The 10,811-nt window shown below is 33.5% G+C and overlaps 1 protein-coding gene across 1 annotated transcript; it reads right to left on the bottom strand.

Annotated features, from left to right (window-relative positions):
* Positions 1-6,578: 6,578 nt before the first annotated feature.
* On the bottom strand, positions 6,579-10,410 carry LOC107823927 (laccase-15-like). Its single transcript, XM_016650640.2, has 6 exons — positions 10,312-10,410; positions 10,043-10,224; positions 9,603-9,847; positions 8,820-8,948; positions 7,235-8,191; positions 6,579-7,126 (listed from the first exon to the last, which is right to left on the bottom strand). Exons 1-6 carry the CDS (start codon positions 10,408-10,410, stop codon positions 6,996-6,998), a joined length of 1,743 nt encoding a protein of 580 aa, XP_016506126.2. The 3' UTR covers positions 6,579-6,995.
* Positions 10,411-10,811: the final 401 nt, after the last annotated feature.

The raw sequence follows: 10,811 nt of genomic DNA, 5'->3' as shown, positions 1-10,811 counted from the left end.
GCTTGCCTAGCTTGGCCTTCGCGAACGCGAGATGCCCAATTATCCTGACCAGCCTTTTTCCCTTCGCGAACGCGAAGCTTTGAACCTCAAGCCTTCGCGAACGCGGTCACTCTGTCATGAACGCAAAGCACAAACATGCCAGTCCCAATTTTCTCTTTGCGTTCGCGAGAGTACCTTCGCGAACGCGAAGAAGAACACACCAGAAGCCTGAAGTCTATAGAAAACCAGATTTCCTAAGTCTGAAATCATCCCGTAGCCCATCCGAAACTCACCCGAGCCCTCGGGGCTCCAAACCAAACATACACCCAAGTCCTAAAACATCATACGAACTTGTTCGGGTGATCAAATTGTCAAACTAACACCTAGAACTACGAATCAGACACCAAATCAAAGGAAATTTTCAAGAAAACTTTAAAACCTTTATTTTTACAACCGGACGTCCGAATCACGTCAAAATCAACTCTATTTCTCACCAAATTCGGCACACAAGTCATAAATATTATAGTGAACCTATGCGGGACTCCGGAACCAAAATACGGACCCGAGATTAATAAATCCAACATCAGAAATTTCTTAGAAATCATTAAGCTTTCAAGCTTTTAATTTTTTTATCAAAATTCCATATCTCGGGCTAGGGACCTCGAAATTCGATTATGGGCATACGCTCAAGTCCCAAATCACGATACGGACCTACCGGAATTGTCAAAAACTGATCCGGGTCTATTTGCTTAAAATATTGACCAAAGTCAACTTAGTTGAGTTTTAAAGCTCTATTTCCCATTTTAATCTATTTTTCACATAAAAACTTTTCGAAAAATTGTACGGACTGCGCGCGCAAGTCGAGGAATGATAAATAGTGCTTTTCGAGGTCTTAGAATACAGAATTACTTATTAAATTTAAAGATGACATTTTGGGTCATCACAATAGTGCTATTTTTTTTAAACATATAATTTAATACAAGTGTCGAAACCAAAAGAGGAAACAAATATAACAACCTCCCAAGACTGATAATACTGAGTCACAAACTCTAACTAAATACATGGAATGATCTCGAGGACCGAATATACAATACTGTTCGAATAAGAAATTAACAGTACAAAAAATCGAAAGACTACAAAGGACTGCGACGACCAAGCAGCTCTACCTTAAGTCCTTGCGATCACACTCTAACTTTGTCCGAGCCCGATATCTCCAATACCTGGCTCTACACAAAAATGTGCAGAAGTGTAGTATGAGTACACCACAGTCGGTACCCAGTAAGTATCAAGACTAACCTCGGTGGAGTAGTAATGAGGTACAGTCAAGACACTCACTAGTTTAATAACCTGTGTAATATAGTATACAAAAGTAATAAAAAAATAAATAGCAGTGATAGCAACAATAATTAACTAGTGATGTAAACAACAAGGCAGCAAGAACACCATAAATATTGCTCAAAAGAATAAGGAACCCAAATACAACCAAATTAATCAAGTCTCTCAAATATACGTCTTTCAAAGATAAGTACTTCAAGTATAAGTCTTTAGAATATACTCATTTCAAATAATATACATTTTGGATATACTCTCTTCAAATAAAAATCTTTCAAATAAATAATTTTAAATATAATTCTTTGAAGTAAAAGTCACCTTGTGACACCTCATTTCATAATCATAAATAATACGGATCTCAACCCACTTTCATATTTTCACGGCACCGCGTGCCCATATTTCTATCACAACCGCACGGACAACTCACGTGCCAATATCATTATCATTTACTCACGGCACCTCGTGCCCATATTTCATATCACAAATGCACGAACAATTCACGTGCCAATATCATCATCATTATATAACCACGATACCTCGTGCTCATATTTCATATCATAACTGCACGGACAATTCATTTGCTAATAATAAATTCATCATATTTCCACGGCACCTCGTGCTTATATCATAATCCGCTCGGCAATATCCACAGGCTCATAATTTCAACATATATTTGACTATTATCAATTCTACTGAATTTATAAAATAAATTACACAATATATTAAAGAAGTCACAAGGAAATCATTACATCATATAAAAATCACCAACACATTAATCCAACATCATCACATATCACCCATGACAATAGCCACCCTTATCTCTCCGCCCTGACAATATCAACTGCTACCCTTATCACTCTTATAGACACCCTTATCACTCCTATAATAGCTTCCCTTATCCCTATGCCCTGACAATATCAATAGCCACCCTTATCGCTCCGTATAATAGCCACCCTTATCACTCCGTTCATACAATATCCCAACATACATAACCACCGTGAAATGCCACCCTTATACCCATACAATATTAACAGTGGAAAGCCACCCTTATCTCCTCATAATAATAACTCAAATCACACAACAATTCATACGGAACATTATAACGACAACACAACACAATCAATTCATATCACAAATTGCCCAATGGCCACAAAAAATTCCAAAGATACAACAAAATCAATAAATTTCACAACAAATAGCTCAAGGCTCCACACAACGTATATAACACCTCAAAAACAACAACAACAACAACAACAACAACAACAACAACAACAACAACAACAGAGATAGAAAAATAACTTAGTATAGGACAATGCCTTCATTAATCCAAATTCTTGATAATTACATTAACACCTCAATTTAAACTTATTTAGTTAATTATTTATAGGTGAAAATCTATAAGGTGATTATTTTCAAGGAATATCAAATCAACAAATACACAGAATTCACATAAAAATCCAAGTAGCAATCACGCCAAATTATCATATAAAAACAAGCTCGGCAAATGAGGAATGAGGTATGACACATAAAGGATTTAATAAGTGCCAATAATTTCCAATTTAATACATAAGGGCGTCTACAAATTTTAACCGATATAATTTACACATATAAACCAAGTACACACTCGTCACCTCGCATACATAATTTTCAATTACACAATTACTACATATGACTCAATGCCTAAGGAGTAATTCCCCCACTCAAGGTTAGGAAAGATACTTACCTTTTTGAAGTTAGGCCGGTATTCCAAAATAGTCTTCTTGCTTGAATTGACCTTCGGACAGCTCAAATCTATCCAAAGTAATTGTATAACTTTATTAAAATTTATCGAAAATAATTTCGGATAATAAAATGTCGACGTAAAATTTTATTCTAAAAAGTCAATGCAAGGCCCGCCTCTCGGAACCCGACAGAATTTTTACGAAATCCGAACACCCATTTCGATACGAGTTCAACCATACCAATTTTATCAAATTTCGATAACGAATCGACCTCCAAATCCTCAATTTATGGTATAAAAATTTCTATCATTTTCAACCCAATTCACTAATTTTATGATAAAAACAATAATAGATTCATGTATTTTAACCAAAATCAAGTTAGAAATTCTTACCCCAATGTTTTCCTAGAAAAACTCTCGAAAAATTGCCTCACCCGAGCTTCCTTCGTCCAAAAATGGAAAAATGAGACTTCCGTCTCATTTTTTGACTTTATTCTGCTGCCCAGAGGTTTGTTCTTCGCGTTCGCGGCCATCCCCTCACGTTCGCGATGAATAAATTCTTCAACAACTATTTTCAAACTCTTCTGAGATAGCCTCTAGTATAATGGTCATAACTTTTTGTACAAAAGTCCAAATGACAAATAGTTTACCTTTTTTAAAACTAGACACCAAGAGCTACAATTTTTTTATTTTGCTCATCTCCCAATTCCTTAAGATTTCGAGATATAAGCTTCCAAAGTCAGCCCTGTGTAGCAGCAATTTCTTCTTCGCGATTTCTAAACTCTACCCGGATAGCCTGAAGTGTATCCACCATAACTTTCACAATTCCAAATTCCAAATGGTTTATATATCTGAAAACTAGACACAAAGGTCTACAACTTTCATTTTTGGATCATCTCCAAATTTCTTATAGATTGCAAAATATAAGTTTTCGAAGTCAGTGACGGACAACATCATTTCTTTCTTTGCGAACGCGAGAGCCTCTTCACGAACGCAAAGAACAGAGTCCCAGAAGCCAAATCCTTCTTCGCGAACGCGAGAGACACCTCGTGAACGCGAAGAATAACACCAGACATCAGAAAACCAACATCAAAAGTAGCCCAAAATGATCGGAAACACACCCGAGGCCCCCGAGGCCCCAACCAAATATACCAACAAGTCCTAAAACACGACACGAACTTAGTCAAGGCCTCAAATCACATCAAACAACATCGAAACTATGAATCGCACCTCAAATCAAACTTATGAGTTTATAAAATTTCCAAATTCTATAACTTGTGCCAAAACATATCAAATCAATCTGGAATGACCCCAAATTCTGTACACTAGTCCTAAATGACATAATGGAACTGTTTCAATTTTCGGAATCGAATTTTGAACTCGATATCAATAAAATTAACTCCCAGTCAAACTTTCTAAAAATCTTCTATTTTCGAACTTTCACCAAAATGCGTCAAATTGCCCTACGGACTTCCAAATCCAAATCTGGACATACGCCTAAGTCCGAAATTACCATACGAAGCTACTGATATCATCAAAATCCTATTTCGAAATCATTTGCTCAAAAATCAAACTACGGTCAACTCTTTTCATTTAAGCTTTAAAAATAAGAATTGTTTTTTAAATTTAATCTCGAATTATCCGAAAATCAAACTTGACCACACACGCAAGTCATTATACATATCACAAAGATGCTCGGGACCTTAAGTCGCTAAACGAGATGCTAATTCACCAAACAACAAGTCGGGTCGTTACACTCTATTATGGCTATCTTTCATATTCCCTTGATTCATCATCTTTTAAACTATAAAAATGTCTAGAGAATATGTATTTTATCGCGCTCTAAATTCTATTAGCGACTCTTACATGATATTTTAAGAAAATTTTACCAAACATTAACCAAACCGTACCGACACCGAAGAGAAATCGAGATGATCGGGACGGTTTCAAAAAGTCTTATTTTTGTTATACAAAATAGAGTAATCGAAAAATTGCTATGATATAAATTTAATAAAATAACCGGCTGAATCGAACTATTAAATTTATCTTGCTTGCTTGGGTTTTTAATAACGTTTTAACTTTTGTATTTTATTGTATAAAGTGAATATAAATATAATACTTAGGTGAATTTTTTTTTTAAATTAAATTTATTAAGGCAGTGTACACACACAAAATACATAGCTTGTTAAAACACCAACGTATGCAAAGTAGCAGTAAAAAACTTTTAAAAAAATTTAATAATAACAAATTGCAACTTTTGAATCTTATTACGATGAGTTGGATCTTAAATACTGATTCCCTTTTGGTTAGCTTTCAAAATGCAATCGATTGATTGTCCTGGGGTTATCATAATATATTCTCGTGTCAATGGCTTTGTGTAGCTTCCATCTATTCCAACTGCTGTTAGATTGTGATTTGCAATTTTAACGAACATAAGTTCATTCATTACAGCACTTATAAATCTCAGTAGATAAGTCTTCCCAAACTCCACCTCTAGCTTGAAAGTTCCTACACAACCATTAAAAACAATCAAGAAAATAAAGTGGCCTAAAACGGGAGATATATATATATATTAGGCTTGATATTATTAGCTTATTTTTAAGTGTTTATTGGCTTTTAAGTATTTTTCTAGTTTTTATGATGTTTAGCACTGATAAAAAGTGTTTAAAAGTACTTACTTTTAGGCATGAAAAGTACAAAAATAAAAATTGGGTATTACTAACTTATGACTTTTGGCTTTTAGCTTATAAGCTACTTTTTAAAAGTCAACCCTCTTACGTATTATTGTTGCAGGTTAACTTAACATGATAGTTGTGAAATTTTATTTTTACTATTAGTGCATAGAACTCTAGTTGATATAGTGAAAGGTCATATCTTAAAAGTTACTTTCAAGTTTCAACTACCTAATAGAATGGAAAAGTTTGAGTTTAATACAAAGATTTCTATTGCCAAATCTGTTATCTAATTTTTGTGGGTAACTAATGACTATGATGCAAGAGGATTGAGAATATAAGTCAATGTCATTTACTCTGCTGATGTATATAGCCAAGGATTTATTTACCATTCTTTGAGCAAGGATAAAGATCACCTGGCTGACCATTGATAGTGAAAGCATCAGAGGTTCAAATAGATAATTTAATTTCCCAATGTTTTTTTTTTCAGTGGGGTAGAATAATGGATACTGTATGTGGAGGTCAGGGGTCGAAAAAGTTATGTGTAATATGTTTTCGAATCCTTTGACGTTGCCGGTTAATTCTCGACGGCAAAATCAAATTAATAGAAGATGTTGATGAACAAGTATCTCCTGATAAATTCAGTCTAACACTTTTAGTTTTGCACTCTCTAATATTTGTTTTATTGTATACATAATTTGTTGCTTAAATAGTTTTGATTTGCCAGTCAAGTAATTATTGGTAAGTTTATGATGGAAGTAATTTCAGGAATCACAAGGATTCGAAGACTGTAATGGAAAAACAAGGAAAATAAGCTTCCTGAGTAATATATTAAACCAAACTAAGGATGCATTTTCATTAATTCGATATCCGGAAGAAAGAATACATAACAGTCAATATAGCAAAGCAAAAAGTAACCATTGTAACCCACTACATCTCATACACAAATGAAACTAACTCAAACTATCTCCTAATTTCTTGCATCAGTGTACAATCAATTTTTGTATTGTTGACAAAAATTACAAAAAGATACATTACCTTCTATTTGGATTTGTTTTTAACAGTTTTTTTGTATGTATCTTTCTCTTATATATTATATGTATATGTCTAATTATCATATATGTTTGTTTCCTTTTGTTGGTATTCTCTATATGTTTGGAAAAGTTTTTAGACTTACAGCAACTTTTTAATGTAAATGTTTGAACTAATTCTATATTTTTTTATGTTAGACCGCGCGAAACTCGGATAAGTTCTCTAGCATATACATATATAAAGAAACTTTCCGGGAAAAATCAGCATGGTGGCATATCTGGGGGAGGAGGCAACATCCGTTCTTCTGGGTACTCGCCATCTTCCACCAGAAACGCAGTCTTCATACCCCATGTTATATGACGTTCAATATGGCAATGCATAAACCAAACTCCTAAAAATTACAAACAACATTATATTTATAATAAAATAAAGTGATAATTAATCACATAATAATAATTAAGCTATGAAAATAAATGTTTATGAAGAAATTAAAACTTACCAGTATTGTCTGCTTTGAATCTAATTGCAGTCCAACCATTTTTAGGAACAGCAATTGTGTTTACTCGAGGAGGATCAACAAGATTATAATTCAAAGGATCCTTTTTTTCGTCGAAATTTCCAAATCCCCATCCGACAACATAGTAATTGTATCCATGTAGATGCATTGGATGGTCTAAGGAACCGACCAAATTAGTATCCTGTAGAACCATTTCAACTGTAGTATTATACTTCAATACTTTCACTTCTGTCCCTAAATCCGATATTTCAAGTTCCAAAGGCATGTAATCAGCAGTGTAATTAAATTTAAATGGCGGAAAACTAGGAAATTTTGTCCCAAAAACACCGTTAATGTGATAATAATAGGCCTCTAATATATCGTACGTTGGCTTGACAAAACTTATGTTGTTCATACTAGCCGCAAATCGTGTCCCGTTAGGCCCTTGGCATGTAGAGTTTGTACCATTTGCAGGACAGGGGAATGCATTAATTGAAATAGTGGAAATCATTCTCTCTTTTATTTCGAGGGGGACAAAAATCGGATGTTTTTTGGAAGCTAAACTTCTTAGGCTACCACTGAAATTCACGGCAGCAGTGGTGTTATAGTAAGAGGGAAGATATGGAAATAAAGGAGGTGATGAAGTTTTGTGATCTTTCCCTTTATACTTCAAAATTGCTGTAGTAGTTGTGTTATCAAAGGTAGTCCCATTGGAATATGCTCTAGCAGCTAAATAGTAATATTGATCACCCTTTTGGTTAGTTTTCAAAATGCAATCGATTGATTGTCCTGGGGTTATCATAATATATTCTCGTGTCAATGGCTTTGTGTAGCTTCCATCTATTCCAACTACTGTTAGATTGTGATTTGCAATTTTAACGAACATAAGTTCATTCATTACAGCACTTATAAATCTCAGTAGATAAGTCTTCCCAAACTCCACCTCTAGCTTGAAAGTTCCTACACAACCATTAAAAACAATCAAGAAAATAAAGTGGCCTAAAACGGGAGATATATATATATACACTGAAAGTGCAATTAATTACATCGTTATTGAATATATTATTATTTTATTTTTCATGTTATTATATATATATATATATATATACACACACACACTATGCTTGATATTATTGGTTTATTTTAAGTGCTTTTCTAGTTTTTTTTGTGTTTAACAATGATAAAAAGTGTTTAAAAGCACTTACTTTTAGGCATGAAAAGTACAAAAATAAAAATTAGGTATTACTAACTTATGACTTTTGGCTTTTAGCTTATAAGCTACTTTTTAAAAGTCAACCCTCTTACGTATTATTGTTGCAGGTTAACTTAACATGATAGTTGTGAACTTTTATTTTTACTATTAGTGCATAGAACTCTAGTTGATATAGTGAAAGGTCATATCTTAAAAGTTACTTTCAAGTTTCAACTACCTAATAGAATGGAAAAGTTTGAGTTTAATACAAAGATTTCTATTGCCAAATCTGTTATCTAATTTTTGTGGGTAACTAATGCCTATGATGCAAGAGGATTGAGAATATAAGTCAATGTCATTTACTCTGCTGATATATATAGCCAAGGATTTACTTACCATTCTTTGAGCAAGGGTAAAGATCACCTGGCTGACCATTGATAGTGAAAGCATCAGAATTTCTAGACTGACCTCCTGATGCTACAAATTCATCCACGAGTTTCTTAATATCTTCCTTCCACCACTCACCTTTAAGCCAAACAAAAATGGAATAAGTAGTAAGTTAGAGTTGGTGACAAATCTAAATAAAACCCACATGCATACAAAATTTGAAGACAATCACTAATTATTAGTCTAAAAATTGTAGATAGAAACGAAACAATAATCTAGAGTTCGTAAGTTCAGAATGAACGTAAATCTTAAAATGTAAGCTATATATATATACATATATATGTGTGTGTATTTCAAGCCTAAAGCAATGAATGAACAAAACTCGATTTAGTTTTGCCTTTGCTTGTACAATCAAATCTATCTATAGCAGTCTTTTGTTATGATATATTTTTTGGTTGTTATAGTGAAGTGTTGTTAAGAAGACATATATTACTCTATAACATTACATAAAAATCGGTTCCAAGAAAAATTTGGCTTTTGTAATGAATGATTGTCAGTGGCGAAGCCACATGGTCACAAGGGTGGTCAAATGACCACCCTTCGACGGAAAATTGCACTGTGTATATAGGTAAAATATTATGTTTTAATTAAAGGTATATAACACATATTGAACACCCTTTGTGGGAAATTTTTTTTCGCTTATTTCAAATTTGAATACCCTTGAAAAAATTTCTAATTTCGCCACTAATAATTGTTATATGGGAATGTTATTATAGAAAGATCTGGTTGTACCTATAATGATGGGTATTTCGCGATGAGGCTTCGGGAAAGGATAAGTAGTCCCTTGTTTGGGATAGACAACAAGTGCACCATGAACTGTTGAACGTTGCCATCCACTGTGTGCATGCCACCATAGTGTCCCTTTCTCATCAGATAATATGATTTTTTGCTTGAATCTACCACCTGCTTGTATTGGACATTGGGTTATATATTCAGGACCATCTGACCATGGATATCGTGGTTGTTTGACTCCATGCCTACAAGTTTTTTATACGTCGTCAGTATATAAAAGTTAAAATCAACGAAAATAAGTTATTTGGCAAACTTCTATTGATCATCGTTGGCAATATATTATATTTCATGTAAAATATAATACGTGTCGAGTCGCTGATACCACTATAGTGACGTGCGAAGCTTATTTATAAGGGGGAAAAAAGAGATAACACCTATACCAGTGAATAGTGACGTTGTATTTCCCTTTGTTGTAAACATCAACTATAATAGTTTCCCCTTTGTGAGCATAGATAGTTGGCCCCGGAAATTGTCCATTGACAGTAAGAATTTTCTTTGATTCACAGAGCCTATTAATAGAAACTTCTCTAACCTGTGGCCACGCAACGTTATTTAGCCAAATCTATATATGATCAGATATTCAGAAGATGAAAAGAAATGCAGATTAGACTGATGGCCTTAACCGAAAAACATTAAAAGTTAAACTCACAATGAAACGATAATGGCGACCATAAGCAACAGAAAGGAAGAAAGTGGCAAGAAGTATGAATGACAAAGTAGATTTTTTCATAACTAATTTTCCAGCCATAAGTTTTTAGACAAGTTTTCTCCTTTTCTTTCTTCCAGTTTTCTCTACCTTGTTGTATTTATAATGGAAAAATATATAGTGAAGCCTCAAGAGTTTTTAGAGTAGCCAACTTAAAGGATTGAAGCTACGTAGTAAAACTAGCAGCAACAAAATGTTAAGACTTTTAACTTAAATGGATATATGATTGTGAAAATTTTAGGGTGTGTTTGGTACTAATAAAAATATTTTTCAAAAATATTTTTTAATTTTTTCATGTTTGGTTGGCTTAAATATTTTAGAAAATATTTTTCTCATGAACTCATTTTCCTCCAATTGGTGTAAAATATTTTCCTTATCAAGAGAAGGAAAAATATTTTCCAAAACTCTTTTTCAACATTCCATACCATATTCCTCATCCCCAC

The sequence above is a fragment of the Nicotiana tabacum genome, chromosome 12, assembly GCF_000715075.1.
Source record: "Nicotiana tabacum cultivar K326 chromosome 12, ASM71507v2, whole genome shotgun sequence".
Taxonomy (NCBI): domain Eukaryota; kingdom Viridiplantae; phylum Streptophyta; class Magnoliopsida; order Solanales; family Solanaceae; genus Nicotiana; species Nicotiana tabacum.
This window is presented reverse-complemented; position numbering and strand designations above follow the sequence as displayed.